This window comes from Cebidichthys violaceus, unplaced genomic scaffold (genome assembly GCF_023349555.1).
Source record: "Cebidichthys violaceus isolate CVI_PGR_0920_01 unplaced genomic scaffold, fCebVio1.0.p SCAF_35, whole genome shotgun sequence".
In the NCBI taxonomy this organism is placed as follows: Eukaryota; Metazoa; Chordata; class Actinopteri; order Perciformes; family Stichaeidae; genus Cebidichthys; species Cebidichthys violaceus.
Window position 1 is genome coordinate 1,085,149 of NW_027176539.1, and position 23,745 is coordinate 1,108,893.

The 23,745-nt window shown below is 50.1% G+C and overlaps 1 protein-coding gene across 1 annotated transcript in view; it reads right to left on the bottom strand.

The window, feature by feature from the left end:
* Positions 1–1,804: 1,804 nt before the first annotated feature.
* lnx1 (ligand of numb-protein X 1) overlaps positions 1,805–23,745 on the bottom strand; it is a 31,337-nt gene continuing 9,396 nt past the window's right edge. The window contains 20 exon segments of the mRNA XM_068725309.1: positions 1,805–2,069; positions 2,878–2,903; positions 2,905–3,035; positions 3,352–3,375; positions 3,378–3,483; positions 3,485–3,528; positions 3,531–3,557; positions 3,560–3,598; positions 4,316–4,381; positions 4,384–4,444; positions 4,447–4,494; positions 5,674–5,808; positions 6,845–6,925; positions 6,927–7,256; positions 7,344–7,435; positions 7,438–7,473; positions 7,476–7,550; positions 9,085–9,108; positions 9,111–9,239; positions 10,904–11,160. Coding sequence (XP_068581410.1) covers positions 1,934–2,069; positions 2,878–2,903; positions 2,905–3,035; positions 3,352–3,375; positions 3,378–3,483; positions 3,485–3,528; positions 3,531–3,557; positions 3,560–3,598; positions 4,316–4,381; positions 4,384–4,444; positions 4,447–4,494; positions 5,674–5,808; positions 6,845–6,925; positions 6,927–7,256; positions 7,344–7,435; positions 7,438–7,473; positions 7,476–7,550; positions 9,085–9,108; positions 9,111–9,239; positions 10,904–11,160 — 1,867 coding nt within the window. The 3' untranslated portion in view covers positions 1,805–1,933.

Sequence of the window (23,745 nt, forward strand, 5' to 3'; positions counted from 1 at the left end):
CATGACATATGACCTCATTGAGCATCCTGAGCAGACACCTCCACACCAACAGCAGAAGATAAGGATCAAACAGAAACCTTGTAGTTGATCCGCTCTGCCCACTTAGCCACAGCCGCCATTTTGTGTCTCTCTGTGATTGTTTTTCCCTATTTGATTGTAGTTCTGTGTCTCTTCGTAGTTGTTTTGTGTCTCTTTGTAGTGATGTCTTGTTTCTTTGTAGTCGTTTTATGTTTCTTTGGGGTCATTTTGTGTCTCTTCGTAGTTGTTTTGTGTCTCTTTGTAGATGTTCTGAATCTCTGTGTGGTCATGTTGTGTCTCTTTGTAGTCGTTTTACGTCTCTTTGTAGTCGTTTTCTGTCTCTTTGTAGTCATTTTGTGTCTCTTTGTGGTCATGTTGTGTCTCTTTGTGGTCATGTTGTGTCTCTTCCTGGTCGGTACGTGTCTCTTTGTGGTTGTTTTGTCTCTTTGTGGTCATGTTGTGTCTCTTCCTGGTCGGTACGTGTCTCTTTGTGGTTGTTTTGTCTCTTTGTGGTTGTTTTGTCTCTTTGTGGTCATGTTGTGTCTCTTTGTGGTCATGTTGTGTCTCTTCCTGGTCGGTACGTGTCTCTTTCAGTGACATTTTGCAGACGAAGGCCCAGAGGGCTCCTGACACTTTGTTCCCAGTTGTCCCGATCAGTAATCCATCCACGCACACACTCACTGTCCTCACGGAGAAACAGAATGAAAGACGCCAGAATGATCGCGTGATTGTCTTCTACGTCCTCAACAGCAGCAGCAGCAGGAAGAGGAGGGAGAGTGCCGAGGACAGAGACGGTCAGAGTAGACACAGAAAGAAATAGGAAGGACGAGAAGACGATCTCTGATGACCAAGAGAGGAAGTTAAAATACGACCGACTGTCGGTCTCTCAATCTGTTTAATGAGACCGGCCCTGTGGCATCTTGCAGCGCGTTTCATCAGAAAATGAGTTTCATTGAGAGAAGCTGAGGAGAAAATGTTTATGTTGCATCACTTTTAGCGTATTAAAGCAAGAGTTTCCTCCCACAACTCTCTTTTTCAAATGACTTTATTGATCATTTAACCAAATGTACCGTCAGATATACTACACAGGCCGAAGCGTGACAGATAGAACCGCAGCAGACGGGCCTCAGACCGTCCGCCGACACACAGAAACCAAGTCAGTTTGTTTTTTTTCTTCTTAAAAGTAAGAAAATTAGTAAGGCCTCCACAATGTCACCTAATTAAATATCGTTTTAACATGTTATGAACACATTGATCCTTTATTTATTTTTATTTTTTTGGATATATCTTATTGCCAGTGGTTGGATAATTTAGCCATTGCTTCTGAAACCAAAGAGAAATCTCAACACAGACGACTACTTGGCAAAGATGACGACCACCGTCAGTACAAACAGAACGGAGCCTACGTTCAAAGGCCGAACCACAAACGAACAGAAAGAAACGTATTACAAGTGCTCGGATCAGAACCTTTTTTTTTTTTTTTTCTTCTTTTTTTTTTTTTCTTTTTTAGACACCCAACATTTACAGTAAAGAAATGTGAGTCCAACTTAACGCATACCCTAATATATAACTACTGGAATTGGCAACGTGTCGCGTCTCCTCCTCGATCCACCGGATCCACTCACAACATCCTGGTCACAAGTGGCTCAGGCCCGGATCCCCCCCCCCCCCCCCCACCCCCTCCCCCCCACACGCTCAGTGTTCTCGGAGGGGCAAGTTAACCTCTGGTAACAATCCAGTCTCATGTTCGTCCCTCTCTGAAACTCCCGGCAAAAGTCTCAAGCCGTGTCCGTCCGTCCGTACACACTATTCTACGCTCGCGGGGGGGGGGGGGGGGGGGGTGGTGTCAGCCGGTCTCAAAGCTCCGCCTCCACACATTCCTTTGGTCAGCGTGCCGCCCCGCCGAGGTCGGCTGCTACAGCAGGCTGCCCGGCCAGGAGACGATGGTCAGGGTGATCCGGCCCGGAGCTCCTTCAGAAGACAGCACCAGCGCCGTGTGGGTCATCCCCCACGTGCTCGTCCCGTTCACCTCGAGCAAGATGTCCCCACACCTGCACACACACACACACACACACACACACACACACACGACACGGACAGATGGAGAGAGCATCGTCAGCCTCTAGCGATGGTCTAGTTTAGCTGGTGATTTCTGTTAAAGGTACAGTGTGTGTGTGTAGGATCTGGCGGCAACTAGTGGCGAGTTTGCAGAACGCAACCAACTGAAACTTCTACTGTAGAAACATTAGAGACTCGGGAAGCCGATAGATCTCCCTAAATGCTACACACTGTACCTTTAAGAAGAAAAAAAAGTACGAGCAGCGTTTTCCCTTTTCTCCGACGCTCCGTTGACATTTTCATAAAGCTATATTCATCCAATCTTTTATCATTTTGTGTCGCAAATTTTATTTCCGATTTTGATCTCTGCGTCGTTAAAGGCGCTCCGATCGATCAGCTGATATTCGTGGTCTCTGGAGACCTTTTAAACATCGTACACATTTTGAATTGGGCCCCTTTGTATTTACTGTTGCAGCGTTTTTGACAGGAAGTGTCAATATAAAAAGGTCGATAACGGGTCGATCGGATAGACACGTCGATTCTGAATTTGAAATGTCTGAACGGCTCAATCGTTAAATTTAAATATAGATCGCAAATTAAACTATAACCCGACACGTGTGTCACCGGTTCACAACTGTCCTCGGTGGGTTAACCCATTAACCGATAGTCGTGAATGTAAATTATCACAACTGACACAACGTAATTAATTACGACTAAATTGAAAACCGTCTGTTCTCTGCTGGTGCAGGTAGGCTGAAGCTGCTCTGAAGCTTCTCGGGGGCCGCTGTAACGCTGCAGTACCTGATCCTGCCGTCGTTGTAGGCCGGGCGTCCCCTCCACGATGGAGCGGATGAAAAAGGATTGATTGCAGTTCACCTCCTCCTGACCCCCGACGATGCTGAAGCCCAGGCTGCCCGAAGTGCTCCGCCGCAGGACGATGTCTTTGCAGCAGTAGACAGGTGTCTGCGTGAGCCAAGAGAGAGAGATTAAGAGCGCTAATCTCTCCACGTTAACTGTGTGTTCAGAAAACAAAGGCTCTCTTTGAATAAAGGTGGGACTCCTCCTCCCGGCAGATGAGAAACAATGAGAATAGTTGGGACTATACATCCGGGAAAGTTAGACAGTATAATGAGCATTCTCTGCCCAGCTGGCTCTGTCAGAATTTCGGTTGGCGACCAGCTGGAGGAGGTCAAAAGGACCAGTGTGTGTGTGTGTGTGTGTGTGTGTGTGTGTGTGGTGTGTGTGTGTGTGTGTGTGTGTGTGTGTGTCAATTATACCTGGGCAGCTGCAGCCACGACACCACAGCGGCGAGTAGTCGTCGTTGGGCAGCGGGCTCTTGGTGCTGTCGGTGGGCGACGGGGTCAGGCAGGGCGGCGGCGCGCACTCCTGGAGGCTCTCCTCCGGCGGAACGCATCTCCAAGACCTTCAGCACCACGGGGGAGGAGGTGTTCTCAGGTTGGCCACTGCCTCGCCTCGCGTCACCCCGTCAAGTCCAGCCCGTTCACGTTCAGCAGGATGTCGCCTGTGAGGGGGGGAGGAGGAGGAGGGGGAGAGAGAGAGAGAGAGGACAGCCTGATTAATGCTTTTCAAAAGACCTCAGGGGCGCTCCGGACTCATCATCTGCCCGTTTAATATTCAACAACCTTCCTCGCTCCGGCGTCGACACAAAGCGGGGGGGGGGGGGGGGGGGGGGGGGACAGAGCGCCACCTGTGCTTTAGAAAAGCCTCGCAGCGATGAAAGCGGTGTGGAGGAGAAACAGACGGTGCAGCCTGCTAGAGAGCCACGCGAAAAGCCCCGGGCAGACTGCAGATGAGCGGTCCGCTTCAAAACACAACAAAGTTTTCAGGAGCACGTAGACCTCGGACCATCCAGAACCAAGCCCTTCTCCTCTTATTCTCTCTCTTATAAAGCTGGAATAATAACTGCATTACAGGACGTCAACACGGCCTCTTTCTGCTCTACTTTCAGAGCCGAACCGATTCATCTCACGAAATAATTAAGCGCTCCACAGACGGAACACTAGAAGTCCCGAGCTCTGTTTGTTTGTGCTTCTTTTTTCTTTTTTGTTTGGCAATTTGCGGAGCGCCCGAACCGCGGCAGCAATCTTTCGCGTCTTTCTGCCGGATGAATACACTTCATAATGAAACATAATTCATCAATCAGCCCGTCTGTAAACCGCCGTCGTAGACGACAAATAGAAGTGAGTAATTATCTGGGACGGAACCACGCTCTTTGTACCTTTGCGGATGGAGCCCTCCTGTCCCACCACTCCGTCAGAGTCCACGTTGGTGACGTAGATGGGAGGTCCCACCCTCGGCTGGACATGCCGCCCGCCACCGTCATCCCCAGAGAGTCCGTACGGCTCCTTCGTCCAGAGTGACGTTCTTCTCGTAGCATGCGGGCTTCTGACAGGAGTCCTTCAACACAGAGAGGACAGAGAAGGTGCAACGGAGGGAAAGTTAATCATGGAGGTCTAACAGCAACGGGGGCCGATCAGTATCAGAAGCGTCTCTCCCACCACGGCCCGAAAAACACTGGATCCAGTAGCACAGAGTCCACGATATACCGTCTATCCGCCACACGGAAACGACGACCTGAGCGCTACTGAGCATGTGCGAACTAGAGCTCCGCACCTGCGGTTCAACACTCTATATGTTAATGTTGTGAACAACAATCGGGCAGGCGGAGCTGTAGTTAGCGTTAGCTGTTAGCACAGGTCCGGCCCCGGTTAGATGATTATGATTACTGTCATTATGATGCGTTCAAGCTCCAAGGTAAATTACAATGTCATCACGATGTGTTCAAACGTAAACTTGAATGAATCAATTTGTTTTCATAGAAATATATAAGAGATATTAGAGAGGGACTTTTGGGGTGTATTTATACACCAAGGGCACCTTAATGTAGACGACGTCGCCTAATTAGAGTGTGGAGCCGCTCATTTGCATATTAATAAAGGGATGTTTTCTCTGGACCTGCGATAGCTCCCTTTAACGGGAAAGGAAGACTTGGTACGATATGCAACGGGAGCAAGAGTCCTGTGACATCGACACAGCTGCTAATTGATGAATGACCTCATTAGCATAACCGGCCATGTATAATATATGGCGTTATTAGGACGGGGCATCAGGCAGCTCAAGCGCCTCTTCATTTAGTCTTGTTCGATACGGAGCGACTGATTTATTCATGGACGTTTTTTTGGCGAGCGAGGCTGTGTGTGTGTGTGTGTGTGTGTGTGTGTGTGTGTGTGTGTGTGTGTGGGACGAAGCCATTCCTATGTGTTTGAGTGTCGTTTTCAGTGGTGGTGGAGAAAACCAAAATTTAAAATCGTGCATTTTTCAGCTTGAAAAAGTGACTCTAAAAAAAAAAATCAATATTAGAACAAGAGACATCACCAGTTTGCCTGTGAAGGATGGTGGAAGATGCTGCGTGGTGAAAAAAAAAGAAAAAAAAGATGGCCGATAGAGATGCAAGGATTCTCTTGCTCGCGCTCGGCTTTGATGGCAGAATAATAACACCTGCGTGGATCATTTGCACCTGAAAGGGAGTGTTTATCTGAGGGTGGAGGGACGGAGGAACGCAGCTCCTCTGCTCACCAGTAGCGTTTGCTCCATGTCCACGGGGAATAAGGCGGAGGGGCCGTCCATCCCCCACGGAGCTTCTTGTAAGATGTCCGGCGCCGGCAGGCAGATCTGACGAGACACGATGAAGTGGACGCCCTCCTCAGACGCCTGGAGGACAGTGAGACACACATGAGCTGCAAACAATACTGTGGCAAAAAGAAATGAAGATCGATACCACTCTCGTGTCTGTCCAACAGCCCGTTAGCTTAGCTTAGCTTAGCACAAAGGCTGGAAACGGGTCAGCAGCTAGCCTCGATTTAACATGTTGAATCCATTGATTGAAGAGAACTGGATGCAGCGGTGGAGGCTATATGTAGTGACAAAAAAAAAGACTTCTGGACCCTGTTTCCAGTCTATATGCTAAGCTAAGCTAACCGGCTGCAGCCCTATATTTACCAGACAGACAATCGACTCATCTAACTCTCTACCAGAAACAAATCTAGCATATTCCCCAAAATGCAACAAATATTGCATCAGAAAAATCCCATTTAAAATGTGTTTTTTTTTTTTTTATTATATTTTGGTGAACCAGTCCTTTAAGACTCAAACTCCTACTACTGAACCTCCAGTCCATCCACACTCAATCACTCGTTGTGGTCCAGCAGACAGACAGACAGGCAGACAGACTGCCTCCCTCCCACTCCCCCCCCTGGTCTCTCCTGAATCCAGTCTAGTCCAGCCCATTATGGCCTTAACTGGACTAATTTAATTCTTCCCTTGCAGTTGTTAATCTCCGACAGAAAGCGTCCGCTCCGCTCCGAGAGGCTCCTCAGAGACCCGCAAGAGGCCAGTCAGACAGGAACTCCGAGGCCCAGAGACCCCCTGGCGCGGTCCGCCGCTAACACACAGCAATTACCCAACGATTAACCACAAAACACACCGCCATTGACTAGGCACAGACCAGGAACCAGAGGCGGCCCGCGTTGGCCCCCCGGTCCATTAGGGAATCACCACACATTAAGTACCATTAACTGCAAGCGAGTGCAGACGCAACAGCACAATTAGCCCTGAATCACCACAATTATCTGCAATACCCCGGGGACCTCTGGGTAAGACCGGCACGCGTTATGGTCCGCAACAACACGTGGACTAGTCTGACACAACTGTGCATCGATTGGTTTAGAGGGAGGACCGGCTGACCCACCTGGATCAGCAGAGCGGCGTGTTCCGGCGCTCCGTAGCGCAGGTCGTGCCCGTTGATGGCCAGCACGCGGTCGCCGACGCACCAGCTGCCCGTCGCGCGCCGCCAGGCCGCCCTCCAGCAGGTGGAAGATGTAGACGCCGTGCTCCTCCGGCCGCCTCACCAGCTTGATGCCCAGCTGCTCGTCCGGGATGGACTTATTCAGGACCACGTGGATGCCGTCGTCCCTCAGCGGGTGGTGGGGCGCGCCGTGAGACGGGTGGCCCCCGGCGACCTCGTGGCCGTGGCCGTGCGAATGCGAGCGGTAGCGGTGGCGCTGCTCTCTGAGCACGGTCAGCCGGAGGAGCTGGCAGGGCTGCTTGAGGGTGGCGAGGGCGTAGCAGTGGGGGACGTTGCTGATGTCGATGCCGTTCACCTGAGGGGGCAACGAAGAAGAGGCTTGAAACCCTAAAAGTTTGACGGATTCTTACCGATGCGTGAAGCGCGTTCCTCACTGCCGTACCTTCAGGATCATGTCCCCCGGCAGCAGGCGTCCGTCCCGAGCGATCACACCTTCCCTGTAGATGTCCTGAATGAGGATGCGAACCAGCGGGTCTCGTTGCCCCCGACGATGCTGATGGCCAGCGGCTCGAGGGATCCGCCCGCGTGATCTTAATACTGGTGAGCTCCCCGTCGGGGATCAGGTGATGCAGCTGAGGAAGAGGCAGCACTGAGGGAAGGAGAAAAGAGGACGTTTGACAAAAAGCCAAATATAACAGGGGGGGGGGGAGAGAGAGCGGAGAGGTTCTGCAGTGGAACCAGCTGTCTCTACTCCCTCAGGTTACTAAAACAAACTTGTACAAGCCAAGAGGGAAAATGTACTTGGCTGGTTATCCGCTCGATGTTTGTATCGTTAGTCACATACATCTGTAGCAAGTCCGCATGGGAAAACCCTCAATTTCACATTTCCACAAGGTTATTACTTTGGGCGGAGGGACGTGAAGCACAAGCTATAACGAGCACGTATTCCAAAAAACACTGCAGGAGGGGGGGGGGGGGGATGTTTAGCATTCAAAAAAGGTCCAACTTCAAGAATTAAATATGCATTGACTGTTTTCACACCGAGACTCGATCGACTCAACCGACATACAGGATTCTGTTACTCACCCGCATAATGCAAATAAACCTCATATTTCTGAAAGATTTGTACTTTTCTGCCAGTTTTTATCTCATATAATTGTGCAACCCTCCCCCCCTCCCCCCCCTCATGCCGGTGGTGAACTCCACTTAGCAGCAGAATGACACATCCTAAACCGGACCATGTGGAGGTGGGTGGGGATTTTTTTGGGACCATTCTGGGCCGACAGAGGAGACCTTATATTTATTCTGTTTCTATCTTTGGCTCTCGCTCACTGTCTCCTGCTCCGTTCTCCTCGGTCACTTTCGTTCTTCTCACGCTGCACTTTCTCCGAATCCAAAGTCAATATTTTGTCTTTATCGCAGCAGATTGCTTTTCGGGGTGGAGACCACATGAACACGGAGACCTGCAGCTGTTACGTAACGCTTCCTCCTCTCCTCTTTCTTCGTCATTTCTCATCTTCTGTATCCTCTCTTCCCTCCGTTTGCTCTGAATGGATCTATCTCTGCTTCAACCTTCCATTCTCGCATATACTCGTCTATCTCTGTCTCTCCAGCGGCAGCCAATGAATATTTAATCTATTCCCTCAGTGATGCCCTCAGAGAATAATCTAGTCCCTGATCGTTCGTCATCCTTCATTCTTACGCAACGCCACATTCCTGCAGCTCTCTGCTTCAACATCTCGCTCTCGTGCAGCTCTCTAGACTTCCTCCACTTCTACCATCAAGAGGGTTCCAGGGTGGAGATGTTACATTAAACATCTCTAGAGACCTTCTCTCTACCGTCACCCTGGACGTGTTGGAGGGAGGAGAGGAGGAGGAAAGAGGGGGTGAAGAAGGAGGAGAAGAACTGTGTGTGGAGAAGAGAAGGTCATCAGGCTCGTCTCCAGTGACCTCCCCCGTATCCCACCCCCGTCTAAAAGAGCCTGAGGCCACCACTCTCCCTCCTGATCCGTCTCCATTAATGCACCAGCAGACTTATGCAATCTGCAGCTGAATTATTAAAGAAACATCTGCTACCGTTACACGAGGGCTCCCAGCCCGGTTCAGCCTCCTCCCACAGCTGAGCGAACAAAAGGAAAAAAGGCAGAAACAAAGACCAGAGAGAGAGAGAGGACGAGCGTTACCTTCCTGCGGCACGTTGGAATTCTGGCGTTGTCCCTCTCCTCCGACGTCTCGTTGCTCACCGTGGTGCCGCTCTTCGTCCTCCGCAGGACGCTGAACGCCCGGTTCAACCTCCGGAAGGAGCGGCTCCTCACCGAGGACCGGTCAAAGTTTCTGACTGCAGAGAGCACAGAGAGAGAGAGAGAGAGAGAGAAGGAGAGGCACTCTTTATAGACTACGGCACACTCAACATGCCCGGACATGTCGGATTCTGCCTCCTCAGGGCCAATCAAAGGCCCCGCCCCCCCCCCCCCCCCCCCCCCCTTTGGTGAGAGGATGAAGCACCTGTGTGGTCCAGGACGCACACAGCCATGAGTTTCAAGTCTCACCAGATGCAAAAACTGTAGTTACGGTTTTTCAGCCATAATTCTCCCCCCTTTAATTTTGACGACAGCGTCATAAAGCGTTTGATCGGCCATTTAATTGGCATTGGAAGTAGCCACAGTGATGCAACACACACTCTAGTGAACGCATCCAAAACAGGAGACGCTCCCGGTGAGGCCGTCGTCTGGTGCTTTGCCTCTTCCTTAGAAGCGGGACACACGGGCTCCGGGAGGCTGCAGTGGAGAGAGGCAGCAGCCGAAGCACAGAGGGCAGCGGCGGCCTCTGCAGCGCCCCCCCCCCCCCCCCCCCTCTCTCCCCCCCCCCCATCCCTCCCTCTCTCTGCAGGCTCTGGGAGATGCGAGAGCTCCTGACAGCCACATTATTCTTTAAAAGCGAGGGCCGCTTCTGGAGCTGTCAGCTTGTTCAGCGGCGGCGGCGGCGCTCACGGTGGGGTTGCGTGGCGCTCGGGCCCCGGGGGCCTAAAGCGCTGGTGCGGCGTCGTTTGGAGTCCCCGCTGCACGTACGCAGAGAGGAAGGACTCGTGACCTCGCTTCCTGGTTTCACAGGTGGGAGAAGTGGAGGGAGAGGGCTGATCGCGTCACACTGGCATCAGGCTAAATTTAACCCAGCTCTCCTTCCCTCTCTCCTTGGCTGCGTAATGTACCCGACCTCTCACTGACTTTATGGGGTTTTTTCCTCCCTGTGCTTCCCTGCTGTTTTCCCCAAAGAGAGATTATATGGATTGGTGGGGGGGGGGGGGGAGGACAGGCAGTGCAGCTAATTGGCTGATAGGATTTCTATCAGAGACCATTAGAAAGAACAAACTGTATTTGAGGTTGAGCGAGCGCCTGTGTTTCAACCTTATACGTCTGCAGGTGTAACTGTAGGTTTCAGTGTGGATCACCGGCAATCTGGTTTGGACCGGTAGACTGAAACCAGGACTAGAAAGTTCTCTATTGATTTTCAATCTGTCACACGTCAAGACACTCTCTCTGTCCTCTCTCTCTCGTCTCTCTCTGTGTCTCTCTTATTCTCTCTCTCTCTCTTATTCTCTCTCTCTCTCTGTCTCTCTCTCTGACTCTCTCTCACTCTCTGACTCTCTCTCTCTGACTCTCTCTCTGACTCTCTCTCTGACTCTCTCTCTCTGACTCTCTCTCTCTCTCTCTCTGACTCTCTCTCTCTGACTCTCTCTCTGACTCTCTCTCTCTGACTCTCTCTCTCTCTCTGACTCTCTCTCACTCTCTGACTCTCTCTCTCTGTCTCTCTATCTCTGACTCTCTCTCTATCTCTGACTCTCTCTCTCTCTCTGTGTGTCTCTCTCTCTCTCTCTACCTCTGACTCTCTCACTCTCTCTCTCTACCTCTCTCTCTCTCTCTCTGACTCTCTCTCCCCCCTCTCTCTCTGACTCTCTCTCCCTCTCTCTCCCCCCCTCTCTCTCTCTCTCTCTCGCCCACTCACACTCACTCTTCTTGCTGCCGCTGCGGGCCGCCAGGCTGGTCGTGCTGCCCGACTGGCTGTTGTCCTCCATGCTGGGGTCGAAGGCGGGGTTGACCAGGCCGGGCTCGTCCGACAGGAGCGCCACGGCGGCGGAGGAGGCGGGGCCGTCGCCGGGCAGCGTGGCGATGGTGAGCTCGGACGTGCTGTCGGTGCACTCGCCCTCCTGCGAGCGCCGCTTCCTGTCGCCCGAGAGCCCATAGTGAGAGGCTCCTTTGCACCTGCACACAAGAAAGAAGGTCTCAGTCTCAGACGCCATCACTACCGAACACGTCGATGAAATGACGCAGGAAGCTCACGCTCTGTAATGAGCCTTGTGTGGATACATGCACTGATAAGGTCACATTCTTATCTGACCTCCGCGCTCAACGCAGCGCCTCAAGACCCCCCCCCCCCGCACAATAACATCAGAATGCGGTGGCTTGAATATATAAATTCCCGGCACTCCAAAATTATAATTCATGGCGGCACCTCTGAGAGAGGATGTCATATTTACTCTAACAGAGAGCTTCTGTTGCTTTCTTTCGGCGGTATCCGTTATCACATGTAGATGGGTTTTTTTTTTTCTGTGGCTGTGAGTCTGAGCATCACTGACAGATGATTGAATACAAGCGCAAGAAAACACCCGGTAGACAGGAGGGGGGGGGGGGGGCAGACACAACATTTGAATATAAAACAGAGATCGACTGAATGTTATTTCTCTCAAAAACAACATTCCTCAGTTCCAGATGTCTTCTCACTGTCAGCACAACACATTTACAGCTTCTCTCTCACACACACACACACACACACACACACACACACACACACACACATTATGCTGCACGCCACAACAAGGCTTTTCACACTGACAATATTAAATTGGGAATGTTTGCGTGTGAATTAAATACATCTCTATTGTATTGCTGCATCCATCTGTGAGCCACAGAGGCTTGGAGCCGACGCTCCATCAGAGGCAGGAATAACAGCGACCCGTCTCTCCGCTGTCTCTGCGGAGCCATCGGCGCAAACATTAACTGGGTTTTAATGAAGCTGGATCAAACCCAGGGAAAACATTCTCCATTCCCCGGTGCTGCGAGACAGGTTGGGTTCCATTACACGGGACCTTACATCGAGGCCAAAAAAAAAAAGGAAATCACTAAAAGAAACAGGATTACATGCTGCCGAGCCACTTGAGCCGGCGAGGCCACCGGTCCCCCCTTCGGGAGAACCGCATCAGTAGAAGCAGCGTTCTGTCTCAATAACGGAGCTGTCACAGCGGGCCGTGCACTCTGTCCACACCTCACAGGGACAATCGTTGGGTCCTGAAGTGATTCTACGTCTCACTTTGTATCCGCGGGTCGGGACCCTCGGGTTAGACAGCGCCGAAGGAGCTCCGTGACAGAACGCCGTGTACCTGTGAGAGTGGGCGGCGCCAATCCTGAGCTATTCTTCCTCGGTCAGCGAGCAGAGCGATCGCCGTCCAGCAAGAACTCCTCCGGAGTCTTAATTGAAACCTGCTGATTAAAGTGAAGGGACGTCGGCTCAGGCTCACTTAAGGTGGACTAGCATTTAAAGGTGGACCAGCGTTTCACATTTTGATACCGAGCCGCTAGCGTCACGTTGTAGATTATTATTAATGTTGTGAATGTATAACCACACATCTATCAGATATGACAATCTCTTAACTGGAACAAACGCTACAGATTCCAACAGGAACGCCAGCGTCGGGTCCGACAGCGGGAAGGTGATCAGGCGCTCTTAAGGTGGACTGACACTTTAAGGTGGATCAGTTTTTTATTTCTTTGAACGGTTTCACTGACAGCACGCTCAATTATGTTCCGTTTGAATCAGGAAAACACAACGTTGAATATGGAAACGTATATTTAATTTGTTACAGTACGTCTTATTCTCAGACCTGTAGTGGTATTATTAAGTACTCGTATCGGTGCGTACTGGAATGTAAGTAGTTGTACTTAGTAGTAATAATAATACAAATTGCTAGATTCCAATTGTCCTAATTGTTTCACAGCTGTGACCATTCCTGTGTAACAATGTCCTCATTCCCTCTAATTCATCCCAGCTGCTGTTATCATCTAAATATAGACTTCACTCCCTACCGACGTCTTAGACGCTCCACTGAACACTTCTCACACACACACACACACACACACACACACACACACACACACACACACACACACACACACACACACACACTGGTGCGAGCTGACTATATGGAACTGAAGACTTGGACAACGTCCCCCTGTTTCTGCTGTGTCAGTGGAAAATGGAAAACCACAAGTCAGTCAGTGTGATGGGCAAATACCGCTGAGAACAGGTTCAGTCAGTTCCCTAAATCTCACCAGACCACCCAAATCACGGCGAAATACCCGTCCAAGTGTTAAAGGATGCAGACTGGATTCTAAGAAAGGAGGATCTAAAGGGGTTACAAGTTCGGCTGAAGCTCCCAGAAACATCTCGTGTTTAGATCCTCTGGTTTACTGAAGGCTTTGTCTCCTGTTAATTCAAATCTGCTGGATAAGAGTTTAAAGGTAAAGGCAGGCGAGTGTGACAGAGACACCCCCCCACCCCCCACCCCCCCTTGTCTCCCTGGTCCTGGACTTTAACAGCCAAGGTGAGCGAGCCAATTAAAGCTGAACATTGGAGACGAGCAGCGCGTCGAGGGACGGGATGCCTGCAGAGACGCTTTCTCCGTCCTCATCTCTTTCTTCTTCTCTTGTAAACAAACAATCCTTTTGAGCGCTAACCGTTTTCTCACACGGCATCATTTTTTTTTGGGGGGGGGGGGGGGGGGGGATTGATCGGCGAGCTCAGAGGATCCTCGTTAGCGCTGCAGTATCCGTGTCTCGGGTCCGTTATCACACCATCTCTCTAAACGCCGGGATCTGTGGCGAGATAAGGAGCGAAGACACCGAAACATCCCCCCACCCTCCCCCGTAATCTTCCCCCTCCTCCTCCTCCTCCTCCTCCTCCTCTCTCCCCCTCTAGCAGCAGCAGTCACACCCGCGATGATGCTGCCGGTGACCCCTCCGGGTCGTGCCGACGCTTCCCTGGCCGTGACACAATCAGCCCCGTTTCTTGCGATGTGAAATAAACACCCGACTCACGACTCATCAAAGCCTGTGCGATTCTCCAATCCTCTTTAGGGGTGAGTGGATTATCCGTCCTAACCCAAATACCCTCCGGCTGCCACGGACGATCGTGTTGGCCCACCGCTCCACACGGTGACGGCCGCGGGGTCAGGCAGCGGCACGCGAAAAATCACCGATCTGTGTCTCAGTGCTCATTTTCACACGGGATCACGCAAAGCGGCTTGAAATCTAAAGCGTCGTTCTTATCGTGGTACTGGGGTCTGGGGTCTGGGGTCTGGGGTCTGGGATCTGTGGTCTGTAGTCTGTGGTCTGTGGTCTGTGGCCGTTCAGCCGGTTGACCTGTGTGTGACCCGCAGCCTGGAAGCCGCAGCAGGCTTTGAGTTCTAATGCCGACGTTCTAACGCTCCTCTAATGAGACACCTGACATGGAAACAACTGTGAGAAGAAGATCCCCTGGTTACGTTGTGAACCCAGAGGCAGAGCTTTACTCATGGAAGAATGTGTGGAATATAATAAGTGTGTGTGTGTGTGTGTGTGTGTGTGTGTTTGCTGTCAAAGTGACAGCATGTGATGTGTGTGAGGTTATTTTTGGACTACTAATGATTATCGGTAACGTGTGCACATACAGCTGGGTTTTCATGTCGAGCAACAAGAAGAACACAGGTTACGTTTCAGACAAACTAAATACTGAATTATTACGTCCATCTTTACGAGGAACCAACACCACTGTTATGATGTTTGAAGTGTAGAGTAAGAAGCTCACTTCAGTCTATAAAGGAACTCCACCACGGTCATGTGACTTCACGTTAGTCTGTAAAGGAACTCCACCACGGTCATGTGACTTCACGTTAGTCTGTAAAGGAACTCCACCACGGTCACGTGACTTCACGTTAGTCTGTAAAGGAACTCCACCACGGTCACGTGACTTCACGTTAGTCTGTAAAGGAACTCCACCACGGTCACGTGACTTCACGTTAGTCTGTAAAGGAACTCCACCACGGTCACGTGACTTCACGTTAGTCTGTAAAGGAACTCCACCACGGTCACAAACAGCCTGTTTACTCATATCTGCAAAATTTTTGCAAAAAAAAAGACCATTTCTTTAATTGAATGTTTGTAGACAAAGACATAAAGAACAAAAATGAAATAAAAACCTTACAAGTTCTAAGAAAAGCCAGGAAATCACTCTCTCTTCTTCTTTACCAAAGTTCCCATCATGCTCATTCTTGTAGTAAAGATGTAAACAACGCTAAGAAAACAGACGTTAAAAGTCCCGAAATGTTTTATGGACCCCGGCTTCACATCGACTTCTAATCCGGCTGATTCAAGAGGTGAAGCTCCTGAGAGTCGGTCCATAACAGCTTTTGGCAAACAAGACGCGTCGAGCTAGCTTTCCACCAGACTGAGCAGAGTAAACAAACACACGGCGCTCTGGGGAAGCACCTGAGACACACACACACACACACACACACACACACACACACACACACAAACTGAATTTATGGAAATAAAGGCTAGAATTAAAATGTTTTCCTTGATTAGATTAGTATGTCAATTACTCCTCTATCACTTGGGCCAAATGTCAAACACATAAATAGTTTGATTGGGAGGGAATGGACAGAATGATAGATACAAAGAGAGAGAGACATAGAGACAGATAGAGAGAGAGACAGAGAGTGACAGACAGAGAGAGACAGACAGAGAAAGACAAAGAGAGAGAGACAGAGAGAGACAAAGAGAGAGAGCCAGAGAGACAGAGAGAGAGACAGAGAGAGAGAGCCATAGAGACAGATAGAGAGAGACAGAGAGTGACAGAGAGAGAGACAGACAGAGAGAGACAAAGAGAGAGAGACAGAGAGACAGAGTAATCCAGTTAATGATGAACTAGAGGAGTGTTAATCAGAGTTGCGCTGGTGTGTTGATTGGATCCGCCTGCTGTGAGGGGTAATCCCATCTGTGTGAGGACGACGTGTTGGCCGAGGCTCGTTTCTAAAGACAGATCTGCTTAACTGGGAGTGAGCGGCGAGGCTTAGCTGGGTGTGACTTCTCAACAGCCGTTGGAGACGACAGAAAGCAAAAGTGAACCTGTGACTCATAAATCCCCGTCTTTGTGTGTGAAGTTTTTTTTTTTCTTCGCTGGGCTCCTGTGCGGTGAACGGCGGCGGCCCGACCGGTTTTTGGCACACCCGATGCATCTGTATGTGTGTGTGTGTGTGTGTGTATGTGTGTGTGTGTGTGTGTGTTATTTTATTTTTTTATGAGCGCTGTGTCAGTCCTGGCAGCACAAACTCTGAGTCATGGCTTTTTTTTTCTTCTTTTTTTTTACAGCCAATCGATACATACGATCATCAGAGGAGCCCTGACCTCATGATCGGGCTGGAAGGACATTCATGTGTCTGGTTTCTACCTCGCGGACGCAGAAGAAGAAGAAGAAGAAGAAGAAGAAGAAGAAGAAGAAGAGCACGGCTAGACCTCACTAACACGTGAAGAAGAGTAATCCCCTCTGCTCTATTTGATGACATCTGCACTAGGCTGCTGCCCCACATCGCTCCTGGCACCTTCATATATATATATATATATATATATATATATATATATATATATATATATATATATATATATATATATACACACGTCTATATATTTCGGCCACACCAGCCCGTTTGCCGGTGTCCTGGTTTTCCCTACCTCCAGCACCGGTCAGCCGAAAAAAGGGCAGCGCTCACGTGACGGATTAACTGGATGCTGTCAGTTTCACTCTGCGGGCCAATATGGATCCTACAGACCGGCTGCTGCAGACCGGAGGCTGTAGAAAATGTTTAACAAGTCGTACGTCAAAAAGACCCGAGGCAAACGTTTACGGTCACCCGTTTCTCACAACAATAAGGCGAAAATTTGCGAAAATTTGCAACAAATTCTTGGTCTTTGGTTGCCATCTGTACATTTATAGGTGCCGCAAAACATGCTTTCCCCCAAAAAATATTTAAATGATATATTTGTTGCACTGGACTGTATAGAAGAAGAGGACATAGTCGTCTTGACGTCACTCGTTAGTTTTGTGGTTTTGAAGCCTCGAGTTCAGCGTTTCGGCCGTCGCCATCTTGTTTTTTTGTTTTCTTTTTGCAACCAGTGAACAGGAAGTGACCATATCTGGACTGAGGAGGAGTGACATAGCGACGCCGTATACGTCTCTGGTAGAGAAACCTGTCAATCACCGTGTAGCCCCGCCCCTAAAGCACACCTAGCATTTAAGGCACTTCAGCATTGGCTTCGCTTTTTTGAACCGTACGGTTGCGCCTCGTTAGTGGCGTTAGTTAAAAAAAACGCTACTCTGTGAAGTACATGGAGGGGAAGTATCCAGACATCTTTGACATGTATGTCACACTTCATCATTGAGATGACGTACACCTGCATAGCATCTGCTGCAATTACTACAATTATAAAGGGAAGAAAAACGGCAACCATCTTTTCAATTTCGGCGACTAAAATCTGATGCCCACTTTTTTAGAAGTTACCGTAACTTCAGCGACATGGCTCAGGAAGTAGGACACTTGATATGAATTATTCACACGTCAGAGAATAAATATTGTATATTTGAGTTTAATAAAAGGCTTTTGTCATAAAAGCCGGTCTTTTAGAGGCTCTCTGCGCGTTGACATGAAGAGGACGGCTCTGCAGAAACACACTGACCTGCTGCTCACTGCTCATCGCAAATAAATGAACGCATTCATAATTCATCCGCTCTTTTATTTACCGCGGATTCACCGCTCTTTAATTATACATGTGTGTCTTTTTTTTCAGGCGTATTTGTTTCATTTGAGGCGTGATGTGAGGTTTACACGTCTGTCTGTCTGTCTGTCTGTCTGTCTGTCTGTCTGTCTGTCTGTCTGTGAACGACCTCGGTGTGTGTCCTCGTCCCACGTTCTCCTTTCATGCTCGATTGCGTTTGTTTGTGTATTTCCCACGCATATTAAACGCTCCCCGTGACGGATATCGCTTCATTTTGTAAATCCCTGATTTAAAGCGATCTGCTTTCAGAGAGTCGTGTTCAGGAAGGAAGGAAGGAAGGAAGGAAGGATGATGTGTACCTCTCCTTCTCTTTCCTTTCCCTGTATTTCTGGTGAGTCACAGAACAGGGATTAATATTTAATCCAAACTAAAAAAGTCTAATTAGCGGCGCCGGGCCCGCACGCTTCAAACCGCCGCCAGGCCGACCGCTACACCTTTGACTCCAGACGGACCCGACGTAAACAGATGACTCGTGCTTGTTGGGTCGAGCTAATCCTGTTAGAATGCGTCCATGCCGAAAAGATGTCTGGAGCTCGGTGATCAAACGCCTCCGAGATGAGGGCCGAAGGGACGGAAGCTAAGCTAATCACAGCGGTTTAAGACATCGCAGGGGAAAAAAGGCCCCAAAACAAAGACCGCGGGTCAATCAGGAGAACTCTACAGGGCTGCACCGTGGTCATCAGGGGGGGCGGGTGTGTGCACAAATATATCTTATACATATATATATATATATATATATATATATATATATATAAGATATATAGGGTTTGGAAAGGAACCCTCCAGCCGGCTGCCACCTCGTCGAGGGTTTTAGTCGTGAAACGAGGAGGAAATAATGGCCAAAAATACATAATCAAATCGTTTAAATAAGGAACATTCAAACGTCATCCCTTGTGTGTGTGTGTGTGTGTGTGTGTGTGTGTGTGTGTGTGTGTGTTAGCAGGAAGAAATCACACTCTAGGAGCTCTCCTGTGTGTGTGTGTGTGTGTGTGTGTGTGTGTGTGTGTGCCACTGCTGCTCTTTTAATGGCCGGTGCTGACAAGAGTAGAACTGCAGTAACCACATTAAGCGTTTCATCACAGAGAGACATTCTCCCGTGTAAACCCTGACGTACGGCCAATAACGTCCAATAACGTCCAATAACGTCCAATAACGTCCAATAACGTCCGTCCTCGAGCCTCCGCTCGTTCACGTGCGAGTAAGACGGATTGCAGCCACTCTCTGGTTAAACCCACGCGGTATAAACCCGCTGTAGTAATCACATTAAAGTGGAAGAAATCAGGAATAGAAAGGAGGAGGAGGAGGAGGAGAGGAGGAGGAGGAGGAGGAGGAGGAGGAGGAGAAATAGAAGCCGAGTAGGGCAGAGGCGGTGGCAAAGCGCCGGAGGCTGCTGCTGTCAACAGTGTGGATAAAGACAAATGGAGCGCCGCTGCTCTCCAGCCGGGCAGAAAAACACCGCGTCCGCTCCCTGTGATGTCATAATCAGCAAAAAAAAAAAAATCCAAAATATTAACGCAACAACTCACTGTCACAGAAAACGTCCTCACTGAATCTGCAAAAAAACCCCAACAGGACAGTTTGATTTCCAAACGAACCGAACCCGGTTGAGATGATTCACATAACCGGGCGAGCATCTCCGTGTGCACGACCAGATGGGAGGCAGGAGCAGGAAGTGACCTTATCCCCCTCCTGTCTCCTCTCATCTCCTCTCTGCTGCACTTCCATCCTCCCCAGTCCGCCCAGCGTTATCACCAGACGGAGGGATTTCACGTCCTCTCTCCTCTTTCCTCTCTCCTCTCTCCTCTCTCCTCTCCGACTCACGAGCTCTCGGCGCTAAAGCCGCGCTCGGTGGAGGAAAGCCACACGGTGAAATGAGGGGATTTGCACGGCGCTCCATTGTTCCATGTATTCATGCAGCATAATGGGACATTTCCGTCAGACTGGAGGGAGAGAGAGAGAGAGAGAGAGAGAGAGAGAGAGAGAGAGAGAGAGAGAGAGAGAGAAGGGAGCTGTGTAGGGGGGGGGGGGATCAGAGAGCACCGGCTTCACACGGAGCTGCTGGATGGAGTCGACATTAACTCCCCACACAGGAGGCTCCGAGGGCCGAGGCGGAGCGGCAGAGAACAAAGACGTGACGGCACCGTCAGTGTGCTTGAGAGTAGTAGTAGAGAAGTTCAGTTTAGTTAAACCAGAGACCAGAACACTGTTCTGTTTCCTCTACTGACTCCTAAATCTAGCTCCGGTCCTGTTGTAAAGTGAGCTACGTCATCCCTGTTTATTCTAGAAACTAAGATTTTAAAAACAGGATCAAGGATCGTCTCTTATGGGACTTTTTAAGTTGTTTTTTTTTTAACGTGTTTGTATTTTTAAGTCTGTTATTTGTGGGGGTTTTTTTGTGGTAAAACTGTTATTTTTTATACATGAAAAATAAATAAAAGATAGTGTAAATGGATGATTGTGTGCTGCTTTGTTCAATAAGCTTCTAAAATGTGAAGATTTTCTGCTTTTCTCCGTTTTGTATCACTATGAACTGAATATGTTCGCTCATATTTGGCCAAACAAGCAACACGAAGATGTCGTCTTGAGCGTTCTGAACATCTTTTAATTGAGTTCAAATAAAAAGAAAACAGTCGACCGACCAGCCGAAGAAGACGGCGGTGATGATGACGATGAGTGTTGACACCCTCCACCAGAGGGTTTGTTTCCATGGTGTCACAACTCAACAACACCGGCCGACGTGCCCGAGCCTCTGCACGCTGAACGGTGATGTAACCGCTGATGAAACACCGATGGTAGAAAAAAAAAAAAAAAAAAAAAGGGAAAAAGGCGTCGAAGAGGAGAACCGACAGGTGAGTCCTCGAGGCGGAGAGGATTACGTGAACGAAAAAACAAACAAACAAAAAAAAGGCTTTTGAACCGACTTGCGATTGGCGGTCGCAGAGCGGCCAGCTATGAATATTTAATGCTGAGGTGAAAGTCTACTCCACAAACAAAACACAGCGTGGGTACAAGCTGAACACACACACACACACACACACACACACACACACGGTGTGTAAAGAGTAAAACTGTAGTCACATGCAGCTAGAGAGAGAGAGAGAGAGAGAGAGAGAGAGAGAGAGAGAGCTGCAGTGCTGTAGCATCCACACTGTCCTGGACGGCTCAAAGCTCTACCTGCTGGCTCTACTGCATCCCGGTGACACAACAACCAATGAGCAAGGCATCGGGGGGAGGATTCTGCTCCGCAACCTCTCGAAGCGCCGATGGAGACGTCAACATTAGAGCGCGCTGCACAAACAGATGGCCGATGGAAGAAGACACAATGACACACAAACAGCTGCATGGACCGGTGATGGATGGGGGTGGGGTGGTGGTGGTGGTGGTGGTGGTGGTGGGGGTGGGGGTGTGGGTGGGGGGGTGCTGAGTGTCGTACTCACAGCTCAGAGTAGAGGATGTGCAGGTTGCCCAAATTGTCAGTGTAGTTGGCCGGGCTGAGCCAGGGCAGCACCAGCAGCAGCAGAGCCTTCATGGTCAACGCTCGTCTCTGTGCCGACGCTCTCTCTCTCCTCTTCTGTTCCCCCCTCCTCCTCCTCCTCCTCCTCCACCACCACCACCTCCGATTCTCCGAACCCGGCCGTGCTGACCCCCCCCCCCCCACTTAACCCCCGGCCCCCCCTCTCTCTCTCCTCGCCTGCCTTCCTTCTGCCAGAGGCGGATCTCAGATCAGGATTAATCCTTCACTTCCCACCTCTTTCCCTCTGGTTCCTCTCTCTCTCTCTCTCTTTCTGGTTCTCTCTCTCTGTACCTCCGGGTCTGCGAGAGCTCCTCGGTTTCCTCCTCCTCCTCCTCCTCCTCCTCCTCTTCCTCCTCTTCCTCAGGCCGGCTGCCCGCTCATCTCAGCTGCAGAGGCAAACGGGCCGGTTGCCAGAGGTTGAAGACGGGAGGAAGAGGAAGAAGCGGCGGCGGCGGCGGCGGCGGCAGTAGCAGGTGCAGAGCAGAAGTCCCGTTGTGGCACACAGGAGGATAAGGAGGAAGTGCAAGAAGAAGAAGAAGGAGGAGAAGAAGAAGAAGAAGAAGAAGAAGAAGAAGAAGAGGAGAAGGGAGGAGGACCCGTGCAAAGGTGGCACATTTGGAATACAATTTGAGATGTGCAGCCCCTTAATCTGCTCCGGGCTCTGGCTAGTTGTAAGAGGATTTGCGCTCGTGTGTGTGCATGTCCGTCTCCGTCGGTGTGTGTGTGTGCTCTCTGTGTGTGTGTGTGTGTGTGTGTCAGCGAGAACAGCGCAGGCTGTGACTTATACTGCAGCAGAAACCACTGAAGGGGGGGGGGGATGGAGCAGACCAAACAGAGACAGAAGAGGGGTGGGGGTGGGGGGTGGGGGTGGGAAGGTACCTGGTGCTCCTCTGATTGGCTCACACACTCAGACACACACACACACACACACATGTTTGCAACCTCTGCATTCACTCCCCCCCCCCCCACCACAATATGTTGGTCCACGGAGGGGGGGAGGATAGAGAGGTGGGGGTGGAGGGGGGGGTTTGTTGCCTCCGAGCCCTCCCCCCCTCCTCTCTAACGATGGACTGCTCCCTGTGCAGCAGATTGGTCTGATCGCTCGAAAGAATCTGCCGACATGTGTGTGAACAAAAAAAAGAAGAGAGAGAGAGAGAGAGAGAGAGAGAGAGAGAGAGAGAGAGAGAGAGAGAGAGAGAGAGAGAGAGAGAGAGAGAAGAGCAAAACACACAAATCTAAATTATCTGCGGTGACGGAGGCTCGTTAGTGATATGAAAGAGACAGACGGGGGGGCGGGAAACAAGAAGATCTGGAATAATTATTGAAAGAAGATCCGTCTAAGTGAGCATTTCATTCATTCATTCATTCATTCATTCAGAATAGAAAGAGAGAGAAGGGAGAGATGAAGGAGGACAGGTGGGACACAATAACAGCGGTCAAACTTTACAGGCACACTCTCGTATAGATGTGGATCTGCGCTGGACGACACCAATACATTTGAAATTTGTGTGACGCTGTGCTGCAAAAGCCAATCAGGGTGGAGCTCCTCCTCCTGATGATGTTGTTGTTGTTGTTGTTGTTGTTGAATCAGAAATGGAGGGAAAAGAAATGCTGTATCCGTGTGTGGTCCCCGTGGAGACGGAATAAAACTCCATGTACATAAATGTACATAAATGTACATAAACAATAACGTCTCTGCTGTATTTGCGCCTTCATGACGATGTTGTGAGTGTTGATGGAGCAGCTACGGTGTTAGCATAGCGTAGCAAACCCCATTCAGAAAACAATTCATCCTGCTGACAGACCTGACAAATCATCAATTAAGACTTTTTACAAATCGCCGTCATTATGAACTTATTTTAGCATCTTTTTGATCCGTTTATTACGATTAAAATCACAGCAAAAAGCTGTTTATTTGGGGTTTCGTACGACGGCGTCCTCGACGTATCTGAGATTCTACGACACGAAACAAAGCAGCAAAAGAGGAGAGGATGGAGAGGGAGGAGAGGGAGGAGAGGACGGAGAGGGTGGAGAGGGAGGAGAGGGTGGAGAGGGTGAAGATGGTGGAGAGGGAGGAGAAGGAGGAGAGGGAGGAGAGGACGGAGAGGGTGGAGAGGGAGGAAAGGGCGGAGAGAATGAGAGGGTGGAGAGAGAGGAAAGGATGGAGAGGGTGGAGAGGAAGGAGAGGATGGAGACGGAGGAAAGGATGGAGAGGGTGGAGAGGGAGGAGAGGGAGGAGAGCGTGGAGAGGGTGGAGAGAGAGGAAAGGATAGAGAGGGTGGAGAGGGAGGTGAGGGAGGAGAGGGTGGAGAGGGAGGAGAGGGAGGAGAGGATGAGAGAGAGGAAAGGATGGAGAGGGTGGAGAGGGAGGAGAGGATGGAGACGGAGGAAAGGATGGAGAGGGTGGA